The 26,566-nt window shown below is 45.2% G+C and overlaps 1 protein-coding gene across 20 annotated transcripts in view; it reads left to right on the top strand.

Moving 5' to 3' along the window:
• The first annotated feature begins 5,575 nt into the window (after positions 1–5,575).
• The window catches only part of FER1L5 (fer-1 like family member 5), a 58,435-nt gene continuing 37,444 nt past the window's right edge, over positions 5,576–26,566 (top strand). For 3 of the 20 annotated variants that reach the window (XR_013389407.1, XM_077915187.1, XM_077915192.1), the window contains exons 1-14: positions 5,578–5,803; positions 8,355–8,407; positions 9,009–9,100; positions 9,809–9,917; positions 11,759–11,813; positions 12,266–12,375; positions 15,150–15,278; positions 16,348–16,410; positions 17,345–17,395; positions 21,857–21,887; positions 22,514–22,629; positions 22,863–22,986; positions 23,427–23,479; positions 24,703–24,771. Coding sequence is in view for 17 of the 20 variants with exons in the window: in XM_077915187.1 (XP_077771313.1) it covers positions 5,719–5,803; positions 8,355–8,407; positions 9,009–9,100; positions 9,809–9,917; positions 11,759–11,813; positions 12,266–12,375; positions 15,150–15,278; positions 16,348–16,410; positions 17,345–17,395; positions 21,857–21,887; positions 22,514–22,629; positions 22,863–22,986; positions 23,427–23,479; positions 24,703–24,771 (1,140 nt within the window). In the remaining 3 variants the exon portion in view is untranslated. Of the gene's footprint in view, positions 5,804–8,354; positions 8,408–9,008; positions 9,101–9,808; positions 9,918–11,758; positions 11,814–12,265; positions 12,376–15,149; positions 15,279–16,347; positions 16,411–17,344; positions 17,396–21,856; positions 21,888–22,513; positions 22,630–22,862; positions 22,987–23,426; positions 23,480–24,702; positions 24,772–26,566 lie in introns of all 20 variants that reach the window. The other 17 variants (XM_077915186.1, XM_077915194.1, XM_077915193.1 and 14 more) reach the window with 13 other exon arrangements.

Raw genomic sequence — 26,566 nt, 5'->3', positions numbered from 1 at the left:
CCTGATGAATTTGAATCTAGGCAAAATTGTATTAGATGTATCACAGGGGTGGGCAGCCCGGGTGGCTCAGTGGTTTAGCGCCACCTTCAGCCCAGGGCCTGATCCTGGAGACCCAGGATCAAGTCCCATGTCGGGCTCCCTGCAGGGAGCCTGCCTCTCCCTCTGCCTGTGTCTCTGCCCCTCTCTCTCCCTGTGTCTCTCATGAATAAATAAATAAAATCTTAAAAAAAAAAAAAAAGTATCACAGGGGCACCTGGCTGGCTTAGTCAGAAGAGCATGCAACTCTTGATCTCACGGTCATAAGTTCAAGCCCCACATTGGGTGTAGAGATTACTGAAAATAAATAAACTTAAAAAAAGGTATCACAGAGCTACTGAAGGATTTTGGAAGACTTGGTCAGACTTTCAAGATAGACAAGCAAATGAAAAAACAAAGCAATTCTTAACTTACAGGGAAACACAAAGTTATATAAGAAAGGATAGGGGGGCACCTGGATAGCTCAGTTAGTTAAGCATGTAACTCTTGATTTCAGCTCAGGTCATCATCTCATGGGTGACTCTGTGCTCAGTGAGGAGTCTGCTTGAAGATTGTCTGCCTCTGCCCCTCCTCCCACTCACACACGCACACATGTGTGTGTGCTCTTTTTTTCTCTCTCTAAAATAAATGAAATCTTAAAAAAAAAAAAAAGGAAAGAAAGGATATAGAATTAGAGCACAATTGACCCTTGAACAACATGAGGGTTAGGGACACCAAACACCCCACCTTGCATAGTTGAAAATTCATGTGTAACTTTTGACTCTCCCAAATCGAAACTACTAATAGTCTACCACTGACCGGAAGCCTTACCAATAATATAAATGATCAATTAACACTTATTTTGTATGTTATATGTGTTAATATACTATATTCTAACAATAAAGTAAGCTAGAGAAAAGAAAATCATAAATATTGGAGTACCTTGGTGACTCGGTTAAGCGGCTGCCTTATGCTAACTAAGGTCATGATCCCAGAGTTCTGGGATCAAGCCCCAAGTCAGGGTCCCTGCTCAGCAGAGAGTCTGCTTCTCCTTCTCCCTCTGCCCCTCCCCTCCCTGCTCTCTCTCACATGCTCTTAAATAAATAAATAAATAAATAAATAAATAAATCTTTAAAGAAATAAAGTAATAAGGAAAAGTTTACACTCTGCATTTATTGAAAAAAATCCACATACAAGTAGACCCACAAAGTTTAAACCCATGTTGTACATAATGGAAAAATTATCAAATTAAACCAACTTTTAAGCTTGGAGCATGGCAAAAAGTTGGCATGTTTGAATTCCATTCCCAGTCCTGGTTGTATCTTGTTTCCTTAAACTGATTTAATTTTAATTTTATTTATTTATTTGACAGAGAGAGAGAGAGAGACAGAGACAGAGACAGCTCACAAGCAGGGGGAAGGGCAGAGGGACCCAGAGAAACAGACTCCCTGCTGAGCAGGAAGCCCTGCTCCTTGAGCAGGAAGCCCAGCTCCTTGAGCAGGAAGCCCACCTGGGGCTTGATCTCAGGACCTGGAGATCATGACTTCAGCCGAAGGCAGACATTTAACCAACTGAGCCACCCAGGTACCTCTAAACTGATTATTGTTAAAACAAGGTTTGAAAGCTGCTTTTAATGTGAGTAGTGAAATTCTGATATATTGTGAATAAGGCTTAAGAATGTCTCAGGATGCCTGGGTGGCTCAGTTGGTTAAGCAGCTGACTTGATTTCAGCTCAGGTTCTGACCTCAGGATGGTGAGATTGAGCCCCACATGGATTCAAGTGGAGTCCACTTAAGATTCTCTCTCCCCCTACCCCTCTGCCCACCTCCGCCCACCTGCCATCTTAAAAAAAAAAAAAAAAGAAAAAAGAACACCTAGTCTCCCAAAGGAAGGTATTATAATGTTACTGAATGGTGCCAAATACACTGTGTGTATCTACAATTTAATCTTTGCATGTATGCTATTATTTGATCAGCTCCCTTCCCTGTGATGCTACCATGCATAGAGTCAAATCCTCGTGATGTTTTGTATGGCTATTGACTTTGGCAACATATAAATAATGTGTAAAGCAAGTTTTTATGATTAAGGAATCAAATTTCCTGAATTTTATTCTTGAAGGTTGAAACTTCACATGTATAAACAATACAATACTCTTCATGGAAAAAAACCCTGTGTTGTTCAAAAGTCAACTATGTAATATTTGATCTACAGTGAAACAATATGCATCATCATAATAATGGCAAGATTGAATGTAGATTTAGTCCCCAGATGAGGTGTAATTGGGAGAAGAGTATGCAGGAAAGGCAGAGGGAGAGAAAGCTAAACTCCTCACATGCATGATAAACAGTAAAAGCAATGTCTGAAAGTGATGAATGGGGAGTTTGGGGAGAGAGATGCTGGGAGGCAGGAAGGAATGAAGGATGGGGTAAGAGCTGACTTAATAGACAGTGTCTCAAATTGAAAAATTCAAGGGATGCTATTTAGAAACATAGAAGTTAATACTAGAAAAAACGACCCAAAATGAACAGTACCTGCCCCATATCTCCCACCATTTATTCTCTCTCCCTGATTCTTATCCTGACCAGGTTTCTGCTGTTTTTCTATTTATTTTCCCATCAGTGCTGTATAGGGATTCGTATCTTCCCTTTGCCCCTGTTCCCTCCTCAGCACATCAGTCTTACTATTCTTTCATTCTTTTCTAATTTGGGAAGTGATAAATGATATCTTCTTGCATTATTAATGGGCTTGACTTTTTTAAAAAGAGAGAAAGAGAGAGCACACAAGAGAGGGGAGCAGCAGGCAGAGTGAGAGGGAGACACAGACTCCCGGCTGAGCAGGGAGCCCACCAGGACCCTAGGATCATGACCTGAGCTGAAGCATGTGCTTAACTAACAGCTACCCAGACACCTCAGGCTTGAATTTTTTTACTTTTTTTTTTTCAGCTTTGTTTTTATTTTTAAAGATTTTATTTATTTATTCATGAGACACAGAGAGAGAGAGAGAGACAGAGACAAAGGCAAAGGGAGATGCAGGCTCCCTGCAGGGAGCCCGATGTGGGACTCAATCCCAGGACCCTAGGATCATGTCCTGAGCCTAAGGCAGACACTCAACCGCTGAGCCACACAGGCGTTCCTTTTTTCAGCTTTTGAATTCAATTTGGCAAAGTGATAAATGGTATCTCATTGATTATTAAAGACTGATTTTTTTCTGTATCATATTTTTTGTCCATTTGGGCAATCACCTGTTATAAACTGTCTCCCATCTTCCTTGGGAATATTCACCTTTTTCTCATCGAATTATAAAAGCTCACAGTAGGGATGACTCACTGGCTCAGTAGATAGAACATGGAACTCTTAAAAAAAAAAAAAAAGAACATGGAACTCTTGATCTTGAGGTCATGAGTTCAAGCCCCATACTGGATGTAGAGATTACTTAAAAAAAAGAAAATAAAATCTTAGAGATGCCTGGAGGCACAGTTGGTTGAGTGTCCAACTCTTGGTTTAGGCTCACGTTGTGATCTCAGGGTCATGAGATTGAGCCCGATGTTGGGCTCTGTGCTGAGCTTAGAGTCTGCTTAAGACTCTCTCTCCCTCTCCCTCTGCCCCTCCTCCCCGAAAAGGATAAATAAGTAAATAAAATCATTAAAAATGTATATTTTAAAAATGCTCACACAAAAAAGGCTAATAACCTTTCAGACACTAAGTATGTTGTACATGTTCCCTACTTTGTGATTGTCTTTAAAGTTATATTTTTCAAAAAAAAAAGTTATATTTTTCTACACAGGAATTTAACATTTTATGCAGTCAGATTCATTAGCCTTTCCCTTTCCAGGGAAAGGGAAGCCATGGATTTGCATTTTATGTAATGATGCTTAGTTTGGGGTTTGTGAATAATGCTTTGTTTAGGGTTGTGTTTAGATTTCAAGAAAAACTGTCAGAAAGAAGTTTTTCTTTTTAGATCTGCTGCACCAGAAAACAATTGTAGCACCAAGATCCCAAATGCAGCTTCTTGGTCTTTGAAAGCCATGCATCTTTAGAAGGTATAAGCTTACTTTTCAATTGTTTCATCAACTAATACACATTTTTTTAACATCCATTAATCTTCACACCAACTATTGGATAAGATATAATTTCTACAATGTTCAAATCTGAAGCAGAAAAAGCCTTCGTGTGGACAAGACAAGAGCAAATGACTGAGATCCATCCTCATGACAGGGGCCTTGAGAGCAATCAAGATGCCACAGCAAAACTATTGACATTGAGATTTTTTTTTTTAACCTTACAAGTCAGCTGGCATAAAAGCTCATTGATTGAAAAGCTGATTTCTCCTTGTTAAAGACAGACTAATATCTGAACTTAGGCTTCCTTTAGAAAAAAGGAGGCCTGGGTCACCTAGGTGGCTCAGTCAGTTGAGCATCTGACTCTTGGTTTCTTATTTTTTTTTTTTAAGATTTGTATTTACGTATTAATGAAAGACACAGAGAGAGAGAGGCATTGACGTGGGCAGAGGGAGAAGCAGGCTCTAGGCAGGGAGCCCGATGTGGGACTTGATCCCGGGTCTCCAGGATCATGCCCTGAGCTGAAGGCAGACGCTCAACTGTTGAGCCACCCAGGCGTCCTTGACTCTTGGTTTCAGCTCAGATCAGGACCTGATCTCAGGGTTGTGAGATCAAGCCCCATGTTGGGCTTCATGCTCAGTACAGCATCTGCTTAAGACTCTCCCCCCCCCCGCCCGCCCCACCCCACTGTCTCACTCACTCTCCCTCTCAAAAAAAAAAAAAAAAAAAAAAAAAGGAGGCCTACATGTTTGCTTATGCATTACACAGGGCTTCCTGGGGATGCCTGGGTGTCTCAGTGGTTGAGCATCTGCCTTTAGCTCAGGTCATGATCCCAGGGTCCCGGGATTGGGTCCCGCATCAGGCTCCCTGCAGGGAGCCTGCTTCTCCCTCTCCTTATGTCTCTGCTTCTCTCACTGTGTCTCTCAGAAATAAATAAATAAATAAAATCTTAAAAAAAAAAAAAAAAAAAAGGAAGGGCTTCCCCTCAGTTGTCCTTGAAGTGGTCTTTGATTTCCCCATTCCTTTTTTTTTTTAATTTTTATTTATTATTTATGATAGTCACACAGAGAGAGAGAGAGAGAGAGAGAGGCAGAGGGAGAAGCAGGCTCCATGCACCAGGAGCCCGACTGGGATTCGATCCCGGGTGTCCAGGATCGCGCCCTGGGCCAAAGGCAGGCGCCAAACCGCTGCGCCACCCAGGGATCCCTCCCCATTCCTTTTCTTGTATCACCTTGCTTCTCTGATTTTCTCATCTAAATTGTGGAACTTTGGCAATGATTCATTCCAGATAACTTGCTTATTTATATGAAGAGGAAACACTACCCTTGCACCTGATCTGATTTCAATCAGAGGGTCAGTGAGAATAAAAGAAAAAGAAAGAGGAAACGCAAAGCGGCCATTTTTTTTTGCTTGTACAGGCCTAGTCACCTCGAGCCACTGGCTTCAGACTCCTTGTGACTTCCTCCTGTCGTTCCCCTCCATTCCTCTCCAGAACCAAGAACCACTCACCTTTGTGACATCACCTCTACCGCTAAGCAACTGGCCCGGTGCTCTCCTCACCCCATGAGCCCTGGGAGAACATTGGACCAAGGTGCTCCAAGAAGGAGGCTCTGCTGCAGAGGGAGGGAGGGGAGTAATTAGAGGACATGCTGCAGCTTGTTGTGGAGTCGGCCAAGATCAACCCACCCCTCAGCCCCCCGCCCAGACCCTGCGTGTCTGCCTACTTCCGAGGTGAGAGCAAGGCTCCTGGATGGAAAGGACAAGCCCCGAGAGGCAACATACATTCAGTGAAAAAGTAGACTTATGGGTGTCCTCCTCTGTAAAAGATGCCCTGTGTGACAGAGGAGCGAAGTAGACATCACCCAGTTCTTTCAAACCTTAGCTTTATTGCCATTATCTCTCCTATCTTGACATTTCTGCCATTTCTTCTAGGGGAATGGCCACAGGGAAAAGAGAAGATTAATACTTCCTGAGCTGCTTCTGTGAACTGGAGTTGAGCCACACATTGAGTTTAAAAAAAAAAAAAAAAAAAAGTACCTTCTTCATAGGCTTGATGTGAGGGTTGGTTTCTTTGTTTGTTTGTTTTTTGTTTTTTTTTAGATTTTATTTATTTATTCATGAGAGACACAGAAAGAGAAGCAGAAATATAGGCAGAGAGAGAAGCAGGCTCCTCACAGGGACAGGACTCGATCCCAGGACCCTGGAATCACAACCTGAGCCAAAGGCAGATGCTCAACCACTGAGCCACCCAGGTGCCCCTTGATGTGAGGATTTTAAAGGATAATATATATACAGCTCTTATATAACCCCCAGTAATAACTGTTTGAGCCCTATGAGTGATATTTACTACCAAGAAAGCCTTTTCATAAATATAATGATTTTTGCTCCTCACAACAACCCCATGAGGCAAAATTTATTGTCTCCATTTCTCTTTTTTTATGGTAAGGAAAAGTGTCCAAGAAAGTTGGCAGGGCTGAGGGGTGTTCAAAAGGATTTAGGAGACAACACAAAAGAGATTAAGCATGTCTGCATATCACAGAGCTGGGAACAGGAAAGGAACAAGAGAAGTGGACAGTCTTTTGATAGCAAGTAGGGGGGCGGTAGATACAGGCAAATGAGGTTTCCCAGCACGTGCAGGGAGTGAGAAAATTGGGGCCAACAGAAAGAAGGCATGGTTGTTTCTATAGCAGATATGAATAAAAAATAAAGTTTCTTAATTTTTTTCTGGTTTGTGGAACTGTGCTCCCGGAATGTGACAATACCCCTTGGGAGAGTAAACATTTGGGACTCTGGACTCACGGGGCAACTCCCCAGGTACAGGTTTAGAGAGGCATAGTGGACGTTCAGTGAGCCAGAAACAGCCTGATTTCAGCCTTCTTTCCTACCATCCCACGGGCGTGATCTTCTCCCTGAGATAGCTCTTACAAGATACCTAAATCCCAGACTCTTAGGTTTGCCCAAAGATTTACCTACAAATTCTTTTTTTAAAGATTTTTTTTATTTATTTATTTATTTATTTATTTATTTATTTATTTATTTATTATTCATGAGAGACACAGAGAGAGGCAGAGACACGGGCAGAGGGAGAAGCAGGCTTCTTGCGGGGAGCCCGATGCGGGATTTGATCCCAGGACCCTGGGATCACGACCTGAGCCAAAGGCAGATGCTCAACCACTGAGCTACCCAGTGTCCCTTACCTACAAATTATTATAATTGAATATTTGTTTGATATTTTTTTATTCCTTTTTCACTTTTCTGAGCCCTTCCTCCCCCATATACCATCCACTACCCTGCATCCCTTCCGACAACCCAACAGGTACCTGCTTGCACACACTCTGTTTCCTCCTTTTTCACATTCTTTCCTTGGGAAGAATCTCAAAGTAATTTAGCAATTTAGAGGTTCTTTGCAGGGCTATGGGTTGTTCTTTGTTAAAGATATTTTTGGAGGAGGGGACTTTTAGTGGATGAGGAATTTTTAATCCATTAGAGGTGTTTGGGAGTCCACTAGGCTTTGCTCTGGTAACAAATAAATCTTTAAATCTCAATGCCTTGGGACACCTGAGTGGCTCAGTGGTTGTGATCCCGGGGTCCTGGGATCAAGTCCCACATCAGGCTCCCTGCATGGAGCCTGCTTCTCCCTCTGCCTATGTCTCTGCCTCTCTCTCTGTGTGTGTCTCTCATGAATAAATAAATAAAATCTTTAAAAATATATAAATCTCAATGCCTTAACACAATAAAAGTTTACCTCTTGCTCACACCAAGTCCTGCATCAAGGGGGCAACAATCCTGAGTGGCTCCTCCAAGCAGTGGTTTAGGGACCAGCTGTTTGCTGCTTGTGGCTCCAAAGTCATCCTGGTACCACCCTGCCAGGAGATCATGAGAGTAGATGTGTGGAATGGGGAGTAGAAAAACATCAATAGGAGATTTTAGGAGCCAGTCTTGGCAGTGGTGAAAATCGCTCCCACACTGCATTAGCCAGGATGAGTCATGAGTCACCACCTGGCTGCAAGATGGCTAGGAACCAAGAAAAAAAATGAAGTGAAGACATTATCTGTCACATGGAATGATGTTACTCTTAGAAAAAGCAAGAAATTAAAAAAAAAAAGAAAGAAAAAAGAAAAAGCAAGAAATTTTGAAACCCGCAGAGTAAGAATCAGTGCCATATCACATCTGCCAACATAGACTTGAAGTTTTCTTGGAGTCCTACCTCTCTTTACCACACTTAAACCTAGACTTTGAAATATTTCCTACCACCAGTGACAGCCCCTTGGTATCTTTGCAGATGTCAAGAAGAGAACTCATGAAGTGGAAGGGAATAACCCCACATGGAATGAGGTAAAACCCATCAGGACAAACCCAAAAGAAGCAATGACAACCCCAAGAGTGAGGCTGGGTCCTGGCCATGCTTAGAATTCTAGGGAGAGGACAGGAAGTGGCACAAGCTTTTCCCAAGGCTAGGGCATTTCGGCCTAGGAGTAGCCCCCAAGCTGGGCCGGAGAGCCACAGCAGCCACATCTACCTGTAGCTGTTCTTGGCCCTTCTCCTCCACTCTCGCAGTGGACCATGATACGGTTCATCTTGTCCAACCTGGCCATCCTGATGTTCCCAGAAACCTGAAGCAGAGACAGGAATCCCTGCGCAGGGTCACTCTTATATTCCATCCGTTGATGTCCCCCACCCCTGCCCTGGGTCCCTAAACCCCTTAACTACTGACACACCCATGATATTGCAGTTACACTGCAGAGCCCAGGTAGGATGCTCAGCATCTTGGTGAAAGGTAGCTAATGCCATCCTCTTAGGAAACCTGACTGTAGAGGGGTTCCTCAGTTCAAGAGAAACACAGCGCCAGTCCATTCCCTGTATCTTTCCTCATTTTCTAGAAGGTTGGGAAGGGGAGGGTGAGGAAAGGATGCTGACTTCTCTGTGCCTCCCATAGACCCTAATCTGGCACCTCTGGGACCGCCCCCTACAAAACGACTCTTTTCTGCAAATCATCCTTCGGGACCTGGGCTCAACAAAGAAAGACAGGTGAGGCAGAGAAAGGCAAGAGGCTGGCTCTCTGACCAAAGCTATGGCACATGCTGCATCTCCTGGCTCGAATCTGTGACTCACTCAGGTGGCAAGGACCAGAACCCACTCTAGCCAGCTAATAGGACCAAAAAAGGGGGGGGGTTATAGAAGAGTGGTGAAGCTGAGAGTGCAGAGCAATTAGAACCAGGGTCCTGGGAAGCCAGGGACAGTCCTGCCTCTTCTGAAGCCATGGGATCTCAAATCTCTACTTCTCTCTGCCCAATCCTGGCTTCCTATTGTGGCCCCATTCTAGTGCCTAGCGGGGTCTGACATCTCTGAGACTGTAGCTAAGGCATCCCAAGTCAAAATTTCCTAGGATGGAGAATCTGATTGGTCCAGCTCCCATAAGGTGTCCACCCTCTGGTCCAATCAGCTGTTACTTGGCACTGTTCTCACTTGGGAGGAGTGTGGGAACAGAACTTCTGGAAAGGGTTTTGAGCAGGGCAGAGCCAGTAACTGGGGCACCCATTACTCAGAGCCCCAAAGTCAGTTCTCAGAAACATGAGATACTCTGAGATGCTCCACATCACTGTGTTCTTCCTTCAGCCTCTCTCTATGGACAGCACAGCCTGTAGGAGAGAAAACCCTCACTAGATAGTCATGCCTGGGGCAGAAGACACCCTTTCCCCTGGCTCAGGATCTCGTATGTGCTCCTCATCTCCCCAGGTTCATTGGCCTGGCCACAGTAATGCTCCAGCCCTTGGTGAAAAAACCGAGTGAGGTCCTTTTTGTGAAGGACTTGACCCTGCTTAACCATCTCATGATGTCCACAGATGTGAGTTGGCCCTGGGAAGGGTGGGAGCAGCCAGAGAAGCTAGGATACTCCACTTTAGCAGAGGCCCAGTGCCCCCACCAGAGAGCACTTCTTGCCCTAGGAGGCCCCATCATGCTGCCATCATCTCCCTGACCTCCTCCATCCCATCAGCCATCCACTGACCCACCCTCCCACCCCTACATCCTTACTTTTAGATTGATTATTTAGTTAATTGTCCATTGGATGTCAGTACCTGTGTCAGGCTTGGACACAAACCTGAATGACTCCTACAGTCCACTGGAGTAGGCACCATTCACAGTGACAAGTGCCCCAGCACAAGGGTCAGGAAGGCTAGGTCACTGAAGTCAGGAGGAAGTGAATGAGTCTACATGGGAGGTCATGTAAGGCTTTATAGAGGATGTGATTAAGATAATGGAAACTGAGGTGCCTGCATGGCTCAGTCCATTAGGCATCTGACTTCGGCTCAGGTCACGATCTCAGATTGAGCTCCGCATTGGGCTCCCTGCTCAGTAGAGAGTCTGCTTCTCCCTCTCCATTTGCCCCTCTCCCTGCTTATGTACTCTCTCTCTCTCTCTCTCATAAATAAAATCTTTAAAAAGGAAAAGAAAAGATAGATAGAAACATCAAAGACCAACCAAAGGAGAATAAGCACAGGTTATTTATGTAGAGCTGGCTATAGCAAGGGCATTGGCCAACCATCACTTGCACTTTGGCAGAGACTCAAAGACAGACAGAGGAAGGGTGAAGCTGCACAGTGGAAGCAGGAGAGCTTCCCAATGTGCCCTGATTGGAGGCTATTGGTGGTGGGGGTGGGGGGAGCTATAAGAGGACCGGGCATCCTCTGTGATTGGTTAGTGGTGTATATTTGGCTTTCTCTTGCTGGTTCTAAGTGAGAAGAAGGGTCAAAAATTGGGGAAACTGTTGGTTATGAATCAAATCCTGGCAATTTGGGGCCAACTCTTCCAGGGGCTATTGTTTGGTTTCCTGGACTGGTTGCAAGAGCAGTACTTTGACTTCCTACGAGGCTGACTTAGAGATAGCAGGCTGGCTTCCTGGGTTGGTTACTGCAGATTTATTGGGCTGGCTTCCTGAATTGATCGCTACACATTGTGGGTCAGAGTACCATTTTTATACAAGGTCTGGTCATTGTGCATTTTTTTACTCAGTTTCTCGGTGGGCATGAGTTTGCCCAATGGATAGGAAAGGAAGAGAATGCCAAGCAAGGGTGTAAGGTGCATGCCTGAAGGCTGGAGGGAGAGAGGCAGACAGCAAGTTCAGGGAAGGTGGGCTGCTATGCCACTGGCATACGGGGATTGGGAGGATGTGAAGAAGGTAGTAAGAGAGCTGAGACTAGCTGAGACCAGGGGCCAAAAGTGAAGGGCCTTATGGTCTCTGCTGATGAGTTTTGACTTTACTCTGATTGGTTAGGGCACTTATATAAAGTTTAGGGGGCAATTCTGGCGATGATATAGAAATAGGATGGGTAGTCAGAGCGCTTGGAGGCAGGAAGTCAATTAAGAGGTATTTGCAAGAGTCCCCCACCTGAGGTCAGGAGATGTTAGGCTAGGAGAAGAGATGTTGGCATCAGCAGTTCTGGGCTGGTCCCAAGGCACCTCTTCCTCTCCTCCCTACTCCATTGTACTCCCTTGTTACCACCACTACCATGTGCCTCCTCTATTCTCCAAATCCCCTCCACTATAACCCATTGCCACCAGTTTATAACTCCCTCTCCCCAAGACATCACAGGCCCCACATGGGGACAGTGTTATGACTTGGCCAAGGATTGCAGGATCTGGCTACAAACTACCCCACCACCACCACTCACCATCTTTGCCTTGCAGTGCACTGTAACCCTACAGGTGGCCCTTATGAGAAACCAGGATATTGAGAAGATAGGTAGGTACTTGAGGCTTACCCCTGTTCTTCTCCAAGCATAGCTGGGTGGGCTCTTTGGGACCTTTGGGACCCATCCCTTGAGGCCTACAGAAGGACTGTGATCAGGTTAGGGTCTAGAGGCCAGATCTTCAGATGCCTGGCTGAGGCATCTTCCCCCCACAGTATTTCTACTTGTCATCTCTAGATATGAGGCCCAGCCTCCAGTGGGCTGCAAAAGGAAACAAGGATGACCTTTCGAAGAGCCCCTACATGTAGATTGTGGGGCCTAGGGTTACTGAGGGTAGGAGGGGGCCCATGGGAATGTTCTGGGGGGACATGTACCCCTTTTGAGGTCTCTTGGCCATGGTTTTAGTCAGAAGCTAGTCACTAGGGATAGAACAATGAAATGGGCATAGTGCTTCAAAACCTTCTGAGCCCCAGCCTCTGAGACCTCACCCAGACTGTTTCCCCAGGCGATGGCGACCTCCTAGGCCTAAGTACCCGAGAGACGGCCAGGCAGGAACTGATGGTCCCCAGCTATACCATGCCTGTGGCTCTGTCCATGAAGCCTCAGCACTTTCAGGTGAGGACCTTCTGGGCTGATTCACCTGACATTCTCATTGTGATCCCAGGCCATCCCCATCTCTCCACAAGGTCATGGCAGAGGACCAGAGCTACATGTCCTCCGAGCCTCACTGCACTCCCTGATCCTCTGGGACCATTCTGAGCCACTTCTGCGGGAATCCTAAGCCAGAGACAACTCCACTGAAGCAATAGGAGGCGCTGTTGGCTGTTGTACACCAACAGGCCCTGGCAAGTGCTGCGAAGGCAGAACAAAAGGCCTGGAGTACTCCTCAGGATTGTTGGCAACACAAGGCTAGCCACATGCAGGGCAAAATGAGCTATATGGAAGAGGCTGAGGAGAGCTCCCACCATGACTTCTGGAACCGTCATCTCATGGCTTACCAACTCCCTCTGATCTGTAGCTTGTAACCTAATAATTTCTGCTATGGTTTTGCCTGCTCCCCAGCCTGCCACTTGTCTAGGAGATTGGGTATCATTCTTTTTTTTTTTTTTTTTAATTTATTTATGATAGTCATACAGAGAGAGAGAGAGAGGCAGAGACACAACAGGCAGAGGGAGGGATCCCTGGGTGGCGCAGCGGTTTGGCGCCTGCCTTTGGCTCAGGGCACGATCCTGGTGACCTGGGATCGAATCCCACATTGGGCTCCCGATGCATGGAGCCTGCTTCTCCCTCTGCCTGTGTCTCTGCCTCGCTCTGTGTGTCTCTCATGAATAAATAAATAAAATATTTAAAAAAAAAAAAAAAACAGGCAGAGGGAGAAGCAGGCTCCATGCACCGGGAGCCTGATGTGGGATTCGATCCCGGGTCTCCAGGATCGCGCCCTGGGCCAAAGGCAGGCGCCAAACCGCTGCGCCACCCAGGAATCCCTTGGGTATCATTCTTGACTGCCTTCTTCCTCACCCTACCCCCTGCATCCAGTCGATGACTAAGTCCCAGCTCTTAATTTCACCCAATGCCCCCACCACTCCATCACCATTTCATTTCCCCGGGCTGAACCACCACTATGGCTTCCCTGGACCACCTCATAGGCTCCTCCTAAAGTCCCAGCCTCCAGCTCTCTCCTGTCCATCCTTCAGTCAAAGTGGTCTTTCAAAGATGTCCTTCTTAACCATGCCATGCACCTGCTTTAAAATGTCCTTAATAGGGCAGCCCCAGTGGCCCAGTGGTTTAGCACTGCCTTCAGCCTGGGGTGTGATCCTGGAGACCCAGGATCGAGTCCCACATCAGGCTCCCTGCATGGAGCCTGCTTCTCCCTCTGCCTGTGTCTCTGCCTCTCTCTCTCTCTCTTTCTGTCATGAATAAATAAATAAAATCTTAAAAAAAAAAAAATGTCCTAGGGGCAGCCCCGGTGGCTCAGCAGTTTAGCACCACCTTCAGCTTGGGGTGTGATCCTGAACACCAGGGATCGAGTCCCACGTTGGGCTCCCCGCATGGAGCCTGCTTCTCCCTCTGCCTGTGTCTCTGCCTCTCTTTCTCTCTGGGTCTGTCATAAATGAATAAATGGAATCTTTAAAAAAAAAAAAAAAGTCCTTAAAAACAAGGATACCCATGACAGAAGATAGATACACTTGTGGTGAGCATAACATGACATATAGTTGTCACATCACTATGTTACAGGCCTGAAATTAATGTATCATGTGTCAACTATAATATTAAAATATAAAATAAAGTGAAAAATGAGGATCCACTAATGTGCTCAGGACAAAACCCAAACTCCTAACAATGGCTTCCCAGGTCCTTGATAACAGAAGCCTATCCCAGCACGCTGCTCTGTCTCCTGCCCCCATCCTCCTTCATCCTGCTCTAGCATCCTGGACACCTTGCAGTCCCCATTCTCAAGCCACTCTCTCTAGCCATGAGGTCTTTGCACATGGTGTTCTTCCTTTGGAAGACTTTCTTTTCCTTTCCCTCTGGGCACCAGGCTAGTATGCTCAAGATAAAAGGTCACTGTGTCCAAATCACTGTCCTTCCTATATACTAGAAGTTAGGGCAAAATTCTGACATGCGACCTGTTTGCCTGTTTTGGCCCACTGTGGTCTCTGAGGATCCAGTAGCTGCATGTGTATTGACCCCTGAAGGGTCTCTGGACTTGTTGGAAACACAGGAGGCCTCACAAAGAAAGGCCGATCCACAGCCTGGACTGGGAAAGCCATATATTGTTTACTACCTACAAGCAAATGACAAACTCCCATGCCTGTGCCCTGCTAGCCACTGCCAAATCCAGTTCTTTCTCCCCCTGAGCCTCAGCCAGCCATGGGGTCTTTCCTGGGCTCTGCATTGCTCTTCTTGCCTTCTAGTTCTAGGCTCAGATGTTGTAGCCCTTTGACTGAGTCCCAGTAAAGTATATAAAGGGGAAGAAGAAACCATGAATCAGAGAGCAAATCACAGATCATAGATTCAATTGCATGGAACTTTAAAATTCTCCATTCCCTAAAAGGATAATACGCAAAAGTTAAAAAAAAATGGGAAAGATTAGACTTCATTCCTATATTCTGTAATAAGCCCATAGCAATTGAGAAACAGTCAGTGTACACAAGATGAAAAAGACAAAGCAGTGGAGGGGACAGTTTCCAGAAGAGAAAGCAGAAGGAGCCACGGCCTTCCTAGGACTTTATCTTCAGGCAGGTGGAGTCCAGCTCCCCGTGGGTTCTCCTTCCATCCGCAGTAGATGCCTCTTATCAAACACTTTGTTCTTTTAGAGAAGAGTGCCTATTGGAGAAGGGGGCCCGGGTTCCAGCCTCAGGTTCCCCTGTGTCTTCCCCCCCACCCAGGTCCGAGTGAAGGTGTTCGAAGGCCGGCAGCTAATGGGTAACAACATCAAGCCGGTGGTGAAGGTGGTTATTGGAGGCTACCAGCACAACACGCGGATCAAGATGGGAAACAACCCTTTCTTCAATGAGGTGGGCTGTGCATTCTCTTCCAAACTGAATGGGGCACTTGGGCCAAGTGGGCCAGCCGGGAGCTGGGCATTTCCTGCAGGCAGTAGGCAGGCTGCTTCCTCCACACATTTTGGCTGAACACCTACAAGAGGGCCAAGCACTGCCTGGCACTGGGAAAACAGATGAAATAATTGGAAACCTCCCATTGGAGGAGCCAGTAGCCTGTGGGGGGGGTGGGGGGATCGGCCTGTGAATGCACACCCAATGACAATGTTGTGATACTGGGGTGAACAGGGATCTGGGGGTGCTGTTGATGCATCCTTGAAATGCAGACCCAGACCATTACATCCTGTCATTGCTAAAGCCCTAAGCTAGACCATTGTGTCTGACCACAGTTGGAAAGTCCATAAATACTGGCTGAATTAATTGGTAAATAGACCAATAAATAAGAGATTAAAAAAAAAAAAAAAAAAAAAAAAAAAACAGTGAGAGCAGGGAGGAATGGGTGCACTCAGGAAGGGCTCCCAAAACCTTGAAGGAAGAGTCTACCAGGGAAAGAGGTACATCATGAAGAAAGAAAATTCAGGAAAAAGCAATAGCGTCTTCAGAAGCATAGAAACAAGAGGCAGAACTGTAGGTATGGCTGTGGCTGGAGGGAAGCCTGCAAAATGCTCTAGGACCCTATCACAGATGGCACCTGGCAGCCACGGAGGGACTAAAGCGGAGAACAATGGGGCCGAGTTTGCATTTGGGAAAGAGGGTTCTGGCTGCAGCAGGGGCTAGGGGTGCAGTGGGCTGACAGGACTGTCTACAAGGAGGCAGAGGCTCGGGTCTCCATCCCAGCACAGCGAGCTGGGCCTTGGGTCACTCATGACAGATGTTCCTGGGATCCCCTGCCCCTGCCCTCTACCCCAGCAGAATACCCTCCAGGAGCTGGGCAGGCCTCTGCTTCTGGAGGAAGAGCATGAGCGTGAAATGGGCAAGAGCTGGGGAAGAAGCATGCTATTCTGAGCCTTCAGGCTTACTGAGCTCTAGGTAAAGTGGTGGAAGGAATATCATCCAACCCCTACTCCCATTGTCTCTGCTTCAGATCTTCTTCCAGAATTTTCATGAGGTGCCTGCTAAGTTCTTTGATGAGACCATCTTAATCCAGGTGAGGAGCTAAACAAGATGGGCCCACTTTCTGGTCCCACTTCAATTCTGGGAAGGACTTCAGCTCCCCTGCCCCACCCTTAGAGCCACCCTTCTGACCCCAAGGCACATCATCCATGGCCTTTGTCACTTCCTGGCAGCCCCGACTCCCTATTTGTTCATTCAACAAATCTTATGGAGGGATCCCTGGGTGGCGCAGCGGTTTAGCGCCTGCCTTTGACCCAGGGCGCGATCCTGGAGACCCGGGATCGAATCCCACGTCAGGCTCCCGGTGCATGGAGCCTGCTTCTCTCTCTGCCTGTGTCTCTGCCTCTCTCTCTCTGTGTCTATCATGAATAAATAAATAAAATCTTTAAAAAAAAAAAAAAAAAACAAATCTTATGGAATGCCAACTGTTAGGCCCTAAGGTGGGCCCCAAGGTGAAGAAAACAGACAGGATCCTCATGGACCAAAGGACCCCTCAAAGGTCCCCTCAACATGGGACATTCCATTCCCCAACCAGAGGAAGCCCGGTAACAGTGGTGAATGTATGTTTATCAGGTGCCTCCTATGTGCCCAACACAGGCCTAAGGAGAATAAGAAGGCCTCTCCCTTGAAGAGTGTACATGTTCTCAGGAACACAGGGACATGGGAAATGATCAGGACAGTGTGCAGTGGAAAAAGTTGAGTGCAACACTACTTTGGGGTGACCTTTGGGTTCATCAGATGAATTGGACCCTCTGATCAATCTCCTCATCAGTAAAATGGAACTAAAATTCTGACCCTCACAGGGTACCTCTGAGAATTAAATGAGAAAAACTATGTGAAAGTGTGGGCCACTAGGAAGCATCGAGTAAATCCTAGAGAATCCCAAATATGCCCTTACAATTCTTCCCATGGGAGTGGGGGAAATGGGGAATATGAGTAACTGAGATATTTCTGGAACCCCCCTGCAGGTGATGAATTCCACACTGATGAGATTCAATGCAGAGATCGGGAGATTCCAAGTGAGCCCTGGATGAAGGAGGAGGTTTGATGACACAGTTATAGAGACCTACCATGGGCTCCATGCCTAAGTCGATGGGCAAAAATTTGAATTTTCATGCGGAAATATCCAGATTTGGATCCACCTACCAACTGGGTTGACTTAAGTTTTTCAGAACCTCTACTTCCTCATCTATACAATGGGAATAATGATAGACTCAAATCACAGAGTCATTGTAAGGATGAAAGTGTGTACCATTTATGAAAAAGCTGGGTGCCATGCTAAATTCCCCACACTTATTTTTTTTTTTTAAAGATTTTATTTAATCATTCATGAGAGACACAGAGAGAGAGGAAGAAACACAAGCAGAGGGAGAAGCAGGCTCCATGCAGGGAGCCCGACATGGGACTCGATCCCAGGTCTCCAGGATCACGCCCCGGGCCAAAGGCGGGCACCAAACCACTGAGCCACCCAGGGATCCCCAATTCCCCACACTTATAATAATTATGGACACACTCCAAATCTCTGCCTCGAGGGAATGGAAGCAGAAGATCCAAAAAGGCAGAGAAACACAGAGAAAATTGCCACCTATGAGAACAGAGTAAAAAGGTTTGCTTTGGAAAGACACAGGCTGAGAGATGAGGAAAGGTGACATAGTCATGAAGGGCTAAAAAAGATCCTCCAAATCCAGGAAGATTGGGAGAAGGTAGGGTTGCCAGATTAAATACAGGATGCCTCATTACATTTAAAGCTTAAACAACAGATACTCTTTAAATATAAAAATGTGGGATCCCTGGGTGGCTCAGCGATTTGGCGCCTGCCTTCGCCCCAGGGCGTGATCCTGGAGTCCCGGGATAAAGTCCCACATCAGGCTCCCTGCATGGAGCCTGCCTGTGTGTGTGTGTGTGTGTGTGTGTGTGTGTGTGTGTGTGTCTATCATGAATAAATAAATAAAATCTTTAAAAATATAAAAATTTAAAAAATAAAAATAAAAATGCCTGAAATATTGCATGGATCCTCACAAAATATTTCAGGGGACGTATGTATACTAAAAATGAAGTCATCATTTATCAGCAGTTCTAACTTAAATTGGCATCTATATTTTAATTTGCTAAATTTGGCAGCCTCTAGAAAAGGCTTCCATCTTGGGAAAGGCACATTTAAGACAAATCAGAGTAAGGTTTCTTTCTCATGACTTTAATAAGCACATGAAGAGTCATGACCTGTCCCTTAAAGAAGCAAATAGGCTGGGCACCTGGGTAGCTCAGTCAGTTAAGCATCTACCTTTGGCTAAGGTCATAATCTCAGGGTCCTGGGATTGAGCCCCACATGGGGCTCTCTGCTCATCAGGGAGTCTGCTTCTCCCTCTTCCTCTATGTTCATGTTCTTTCTCTCTTGCTCTTGTGCTTGTGCTCTCTCTCTCTCTCTCAAATAAATAAAATATTCTTTTAAAAATCATCATAGGCTTAGAGATTGAGAGATTCCAGAGAGGTTAGGTGGCAGGAGGTAAAAAATATTGTGCTTTCAAAAAAGACTACAATAGCCAGACAATGACCAATGGTATGAACCGTTAAATAAGTTATAAGCATGAGGGGTGCCTGGGTGGCTCAGTCGGTTGAGCGTCTGACTCTTAATTTTTGGTTCAGATCATGGTCTCAGGGTCATAAGATTGAGCCCTGCATTGGGCTCCATGCTCAGCAGGGAGTCTGCTTGAGATTCTCTCCTTCTCCTTCTGCCTCTCCCCCCATTCTCTCTCTCTCTTTCTCAAATAAATAAATAAAATCTTAAAACAAGTGAGTTATAGACATGAGAGAAAAAGTGACCCTTTAAAAAAATATATTTCTTTGGAAAATTTCAAACATGCACAAAAGCAGAATAGTATCCTGAGTTCCCACATACTGATCACTCAACTTCACTAATTGCCAGTGGTGTTTTCTCTACACCTGGCCCACTTCCCATACCCACTGGGTTATTTTGAACCCAACCTCGGCCACCATATCATTTTATTTTTAAATATTTCAGTATGTATTTCTAAAACAGAAATATTTTATTAAGCATAACCAAGTGTAATTATCACTCACATTCTAAAACCTTTATAATTGATGTATTAAATATTAGCCAGTGTTCAAATTCCCCTAATCATCTTATGAATTCCTTTCATGGTTTGTTCAAAATAGGATGCAAACCAGGAGCATACATTATAGCTGGTTAAAACATATTTTTAGGTCTCTCGGATTCTGCTGGTCCTGCCCTATCCCCTACCCCCACCCCCCAGGTAATTTGTTAAAGAAACCAGATAGTTTGTCCTGTAGAGTTTTTCTCCAATCTGGATTTTGCTGACTGCATCTCCAGAGGATCATTCCACATGTCCTTCTGCCCAGCTGTTTGTGATCTAGAGGCTTGCTAGATTTTGGGTCCATTATTTGGCAAAATGACTTTGGCAGGGGGCACAGAACATCTGTTGGTCTCTCTTTCTATGTTGTCAATAGCCATTGATGATCACTGCCTGGATCTGTTGCTTCATTATGGGGGCCTGGGTTTGGTTTGGTTTGGTTCTTTTCCAGCTTTATTGACATACAGTCCTTTAAAAATATGTGTATTCCTGTGAAGCCATCATCACAATCAAGATAACAAACATATCTATCACCTCAAAAGATTTCCTTGTACCCCTTTGTTAATCTTCCCTCTCACCCCCACCCCACTCCTTCCCAGCCCCAGGCAACCACCAGTCTGCTTTCTATAACTATAGCTTGGTTTGCATTTTCTAAAATTTTATGTCAATGGAATAATACAGCACATTCCCTTTTTTGTTTGGCTTCTTTTACTCCACATAATTATTTTGAGATTCATCCTTGTCTGTTGCATGTGTCAGTAATTCATTCCTTTTCATTGCTGAGTAGTATTCCATTCATAGATGTATCACGATTTGTGATACGTCTTTGTATCACTCATCTTTTGATGGACATTAGATCATTTTCAGTTTTGGGCTGTTACAGTAAACCTGCTGTAATGGTGATGTATGACTCTTAATCTAATTTCTCTTGGGTAAATATGTAGAAGTAGATTGAGTAGCTCATATGGTAGGTATATATTTAACTTTTAGAGAAAATTCCTGTTTTTCCCCTCAACAATTCCAAACAGGCTTTACCATGTTATATTCTCACCAGCAGAGTGCCAGTTGCCCCCCCATTCTCATCAACACTTCATGTAGTCCATCGTTTTTACTTTAGCCCCTCTAATTATCTATAGAGCTATCTCGCTGTGATTTTAATTTACCCATTCCTGACGACTAATGATATTGAGCATCTTTTCGTGTGTTTATTTATCATCTATATATTTTCCTTGTTGAAGTGTCTGTGCAAATCTTTTGTTCATCTGAGGCACCTGAGTAGCTCAGTCAGTTAAGCATCTGACTCTTTGGTCTCAGGACATGATCTCATGGGTCGTGGGATTGAGCCCTGCATCAAGCTCCTTGCCCAGTGGGGAGTCTGCTTGAAAGATTCTTTCCCTCTGCCCTTCCCCTTTCTCTCTCTCTCTCACTCTCTCTGTGTCTCTAAAAGTAAAATAGATGAATCTTCAAATCTTTTGCTCCTTTTCAATGGGTCATTTTTTTACTACAGAGTTTTGAGATTTTCTTATATCTTCGGGATACAAATCCTTGTATCAGATATACAACTTGGAAATATTTTTTCCCAGTATATGATCTTTCAGTTTTCTTGAATGTCCTTCAAAGAGCAGAAATTTTACATTTCAAGGGAGTCCACTTCATCAAACTTTTCTTTTATACATTATGCTTCCATGGCTGTAGCTAAGAAATCTTTGCCTACCTAACCCAAAGGGATGACTGAAGTTTTTTTTCCTTAAGATTTTATTTATTTAAAAAAAAAAAAAAAGATTTTATTTATTTATTCATGAGAGACACAGAGAGGCAGAGACATAGGCAGAGGGAGAAGCAGGCTCCCCAGAGGGAGCCTGATGCAGGACTCGATCCCAGGACCCCGAGATCATGACCTGAGCCAAAGGCAGATGCTCAGCCATTGAACTACCTAGGTGCCCTGGGATGACTGAGTTTTAAAGCAGCCCTAACACGCAGAATTTGGGGGCTGCTCTATGGAACCTTCAGATGTGGGCTACAAGGAAGACCTGAATATTCCGCAGTGCCTTGTCCCATGCCACCTTCAGTCCTATACCACATCCCTCAGGCCTCAGTCAGAAACCTTCTCCCAGGGGGAAAGGAAAGCTCATAGTCTCTTTGCCAGCTCCTCACTTGATCAACCTCTTCCCTAGGATAGGAGAGACACTCCCAATCCAGGAACAGGAAAGAGTCAACCTTGTGTTAGCCAGGTAGTGCTGTGTGGTGATTGAGAATCCTTTCAATCCAAGCACTGGTGGCTAATACTTCAGTACAGTACTATTGTTTGTTGGTATTGCAAATGTTGGCCAGAGACTCTAACTAATCCTTGCTCTACTCTTATGTTTTCAGACAGATATTGGGTTTATCTACCATTCTCCAGGTGGGTATCAGTTGTTGCAAATACATGTGCCTTCGGAGAAAAAGCAGGCCAGTTGTCCAAACATTTCAAAATCCCTGTATGTTCAGCATGAGGGAAGACTATTAGAGGCATGAACTATTTTCTGTATTTAATAATATTTATAATGATAACATCTTTCTCTTCAAAACTCAAGGCATCCCATTGTGTCAAATGCTAACCTTTTATGGCAGCCTCGGGTTGAATTTCTATTTTTTGAGGCCTGTATTAGGAGACTGACATTTGAGTAGAGGTCTTCACTGTAACCATAATGTACAACCTGGCCATAACATACATACCAGGTTAAAGCTGGAACTCAGTGTTGGGGAAAATGCTTGCATCTCTCATACCAGGGTAGTAACAACAACTGTAAGTTCCCAAGGATGGGGAAGAGGGAGTCTCTATTTCCTAAAGGCAGTGGCTGGCAGCCTGGTGAGTGCACTAGCTTTACTTACTGATAGGAGTAACTCCCATTTTCCTCTGCTCCTGTATGGGAACCAGAATATATGAGACATATTTCCACACCCCTCTCCCACAGAAACAAAGACTGGTTTCAGGGAAGAAGAATGGAGACTAGAGGCTGGTCTCCCATGGGCCCTCTGCCCCTTCAGGTCACACACTCATGAGGAAATGGTTAGGCCTCTGCCAGCCGAATGAACCCAACAATGGTGTGAGAGGCTACCTGAAAGTCACCATCTGTGTCCTCGGTGTGGGAGACCAGGCTCTGGTGAGGCTGCCCCCCACGCCCCAGCAGCATTCTCTACTGTGGCTGCTTCCATAGGGCACCCCAAGGCCCCCAGAGTGGCCACTGATCTTCACATGCTTTTATTTGCCTGCTGTGTCACTTGAGCATTGTCTATCCCTCCCCCATATGGAGTGGAAGGTCAGGGAAGCCAAAGCTGGTGGCCATGGTCATGACCATCGTATGACTCTACCCTGTCAGGTCTCTGGTCTCTGCAGGTAGATCAAAAGCCACCCTATGCGGCTGATGACACCACTACTAAGATCTTCAAGTCAACGGTGGTCCCGATCAACATGGCCTACTTACAGTTCTTCATCTACTGCGCAGAGGATCTTCATCTGAGTAGAGTCAGGGTGGCAGGGTGGGAGTCGACCCTGAGGTTCCCTACACAGTGGCATCCTGGATTCTCATGGGGCTTCCCTATTCCATTTGGATGCTAACCTAAGATTTGGGGTGGGGGGATAGGACAAGACCAAAACCCACCAATACTTGTCTCATGAAGACCTCATAGATACTCCTTAAGATGGGTCATATCCCCCGACCTGTCTGTGATACCCAGATGCAGACCCACAGTTCTCTATGCCAGTGCCCACCCTGGCTGCCATTATATGCCATGACACATCACAGCACATAGAGGTAGAGTGGCAATGAGCGTGATCTGCACAGGGGGCACCACACCACGTGATGGCAAGGATTATAAGTTGTTCGGTCACCTCTCCATTTCCTCCCCTTAAAAAAAAAAATGCACCCATCTCAAAAATCTTGTAACTTCTTGTTCACAGAGAAACATCACTTAGTAAGTCCTATGTTGGAAGTGGAACTAATTGGGGAAAAGGTAAGTGTGGAAAGAGTCTAATGTTTGGGGAAACTGTCACCTAGGTAGTGTGTGGGGAAAGACGGAGTTGGTGGGCAGGACCCCAGGATTTGGATCTCAGTTCCTCCATCAGTGGGCTGTGACCCCACTGGGCCAGGAACTCTGTGAAAGCAGAGGCCATGGCTTAGTCACCCTGTCTCCCAGAGCTGTGAACAGTGCCCTTCATGGAGGAGATGCCCATTGAAAGCCTAAGGTACACGAAGGGCACAAATGAGTGAATGAGTGAATGAAACACATGCCCATACACAACACTGAAACTGTCCCTGTCTTCTTCGGGCCTGGGTTTCTTCATCTATAAATTGAAGGCTCTTGGGCAAGAGACTGGCTGACATTCCATGATTCTCTGTGAATAGAGAGCAGCATTTTTCCAAAGTGTGCTAATGGATGTTATGTGCAAAAAACCCCAAAAGGATCCTATGTTCAAATTTGGGGAATGCTGAGTTAAAGTTAAGTAGGTTTGTCTCGAATTCATAAACCATCATTTCTAACATGTTCTACCTACTAGAAGTATCATTAAATCCAGCACATACATAAAGGGAGGGAGATGAGTGTCTACCTTTCAAAGGAAGGGGTGTACCAAAGGATTTGTGGACATATTTTAAAACCACCACACTGAATGTGGTTTGAGCGCTCCAAATTTACGTGAGATGTTCTCAGGTGATAGGTGGCACACAATTTTCAAAGATTTTAATATCTCTGTGGTTTTCTTAGTATGTATTTAAAAAGTTTAACCAGTCCAACCAATCTTGATTTCACTGACATGATTGCCTAGAATAGAGCCAGGTTTAAAAATGAAGTCAAGTAATGCTTTGGAAAAGGGTATGCCATTATGTACTACCATAGTCACCATGGTTTTCGCTCACTTTTCTATTGGGATCATAGTGTTTAACAAAATCTATGTGTATGCACTCATATAATAAAGTTAGTAACTCCATGACTATTTAAAAACAAAGTCAATTTAAAGATGATTTAAAGATAAATAATAGGGAATCGATCTGGGCAGATATATAAAGGACTGAAGTTATAGTTGAGGAGTTATCAAAATGTCGTTAGACCATTCCCATGATCAGCCCTATGCCAGGGACAGTGTCCATCTGTGGGCTGGGCTGAAAAAGCTGGAAGGTGAGATCAGTGGAGGGAGGGCAGGACAGGCTGGCACTGACACTGCTTTGCTATGTTCCTAGCTCAAGACAAATGTGCTGAGCCAAACCGAGAACCCAATATGGAACCAGATCCTGACCTTCCAAATTCAGGTATTGCTGTTCCATCTTTTTTTTTTTTTTTTTTTTTTTTTTTTTTGAGAGAGAGAGAGAGAGAGAGAGAGCAGAGGGGACCAGGCAGAGGGAGAAAGAAAATCCCAAGCAGGCTCCACACTCAGTGTGGAGCCCAGAGCCCAACACAGGGCTTATTCTTACAACCCTGAGATCATGACCCAAGCTGCAATCAAGAGTCAGATGCTGACTGAACCACTCAGGCCCCCCAAGCTGTTCCATCTTGACCACTCCCCTCCTCCTGCTCCACAAACGGAAGGCAAGTTTGAGTGGGTAGGGGTATAGATGGAAGGTAAGGGTCAAGAAGCATGGGGTGAGAATGGGGGTGGGGGTGGGGGTGGGACCTGCCTGATGGGAAACATGAGAAAGCCCAGGACATATTATAGAAAACTTACTTTATTTGTCTAGTACTAACAAATGAGTGGGCCGTGCAACTGAACTTTCCAGAAAACTTAAATATGCCCTTTCACCTACATTACAAAACAAAACCCAAAAAATCACTTAAAATCTAAATTGTATTATGCATTTTATCTTCTAGGCAAAGTGCCCTGAAGATAATTATAGCTCTTTGTTAATGGCCTAGAGGTACTGTGGGAACATAGTATATGGGCTACATGCAGTATAGGCTAGTTGTTCCTGCATTAAATGGCTCCAAGGTGCTCTTCTCTGTGGGATTCTGTATTCTGATTTTTATAGCTTTTCAGTCCTCAGTTACCCATCAGTAGTGTGGATGCCAGTTCTCTTAAAGCCCTGGGAGAACCTTGATTGCCTTTTGACTCCATGCCAGACTTCTGAGAACTGCATGTAGAATGACAGTACACAATTCTGAGAGATAGCTTGAGCACTGTCATTAAGTATGAGTGCATAGAACTTTGTGTGGCTTCTATTTGGCTACACAGAGAGCATTTCACTTTTCTTATACCTTACATCTATGTGACTTAAAATCGGTTCATGAGCTCCCTTCTACCCTCCTGGGACCCACTTCCTTGCTCCTTTTTTTTTTTTTTTTAAGATTTTATTTATTTAATCATGAAAAACAGAGAGAGAGAGAGAGAGAGAGAGAGGCAGAGACACAGGCAGAGGGAGAAGCAGGCTCCATGCAGGGAGTCTTACGTGGGACTCCATCCTGGGATCCCGGGGTCACGCCCTGGGCTGAAGGCGGCGCTAAACCGCTGAGCCACCTGGGCTGTCCTTCCTTGCTTCTCCTAGAAGCTTCCCAAAGCCTGCCTCCTGGTGAGGCATTATCTTTTTTTCTTTTTAGAAGATTTTATTTATTTATTCATGATAGACACACTCAGAGAGAGAGAGAGAGAGAGGCAGAGACACAGGCAGAGGGAGGAGCAGGCTCCATGCAGGGAGTCTGACTGATGTGGGACTCGATCCTGGGACTCCAAGATCCTGCCCTGGGCGGAAGGCAGGCGCTTAAACCACTGAGCCACCCACGCTGCCTGAGGCATCATCTTAAACCATTCTTCATAATTTCCACTTTCCTGGGTGATTTTGTAGACTCTTAAAGTAGGAAGAGATTTTAAAGGGAGTCTAATTTATCCTCCACCTTTGATCCCTTCCACTTGTCTCTGGCTGTGATGCAGCTCATGGCCGAGATCCTCAGATACTCTTGTGGAGGCTCAGAGCCTTGGAAGTCTTCCATCATGTTCAGCTGCCTCTAGGCTCAGAAAACAGGGGCACAAGCTGGGCCCTCTTTCATCTTTGAAAGGGGCCTTCCAACGTTTAAAGATGTCCAAACAAAAAAAAAATAAATAAATAAAGATGTCCA

The sequence above is a fragment of the Canis aureus genome, chromosome 11 (genome assembly GCF_053574225.1).
Source record: "Canis aureus isolate CA01 chromosome 11, VMU_Caureus_v.1.0, whole genome shotgun sequence".
Taxonomy (NCBI): domain Eukaryota; kingdom Metazoa; phylum Chordata; class Mammalia; order Carnivora; family Canidae; genus Canis; species Canis aureus.
This window is presented reverse-complemented; position numbering and strand designations above follow the sequence as displayed.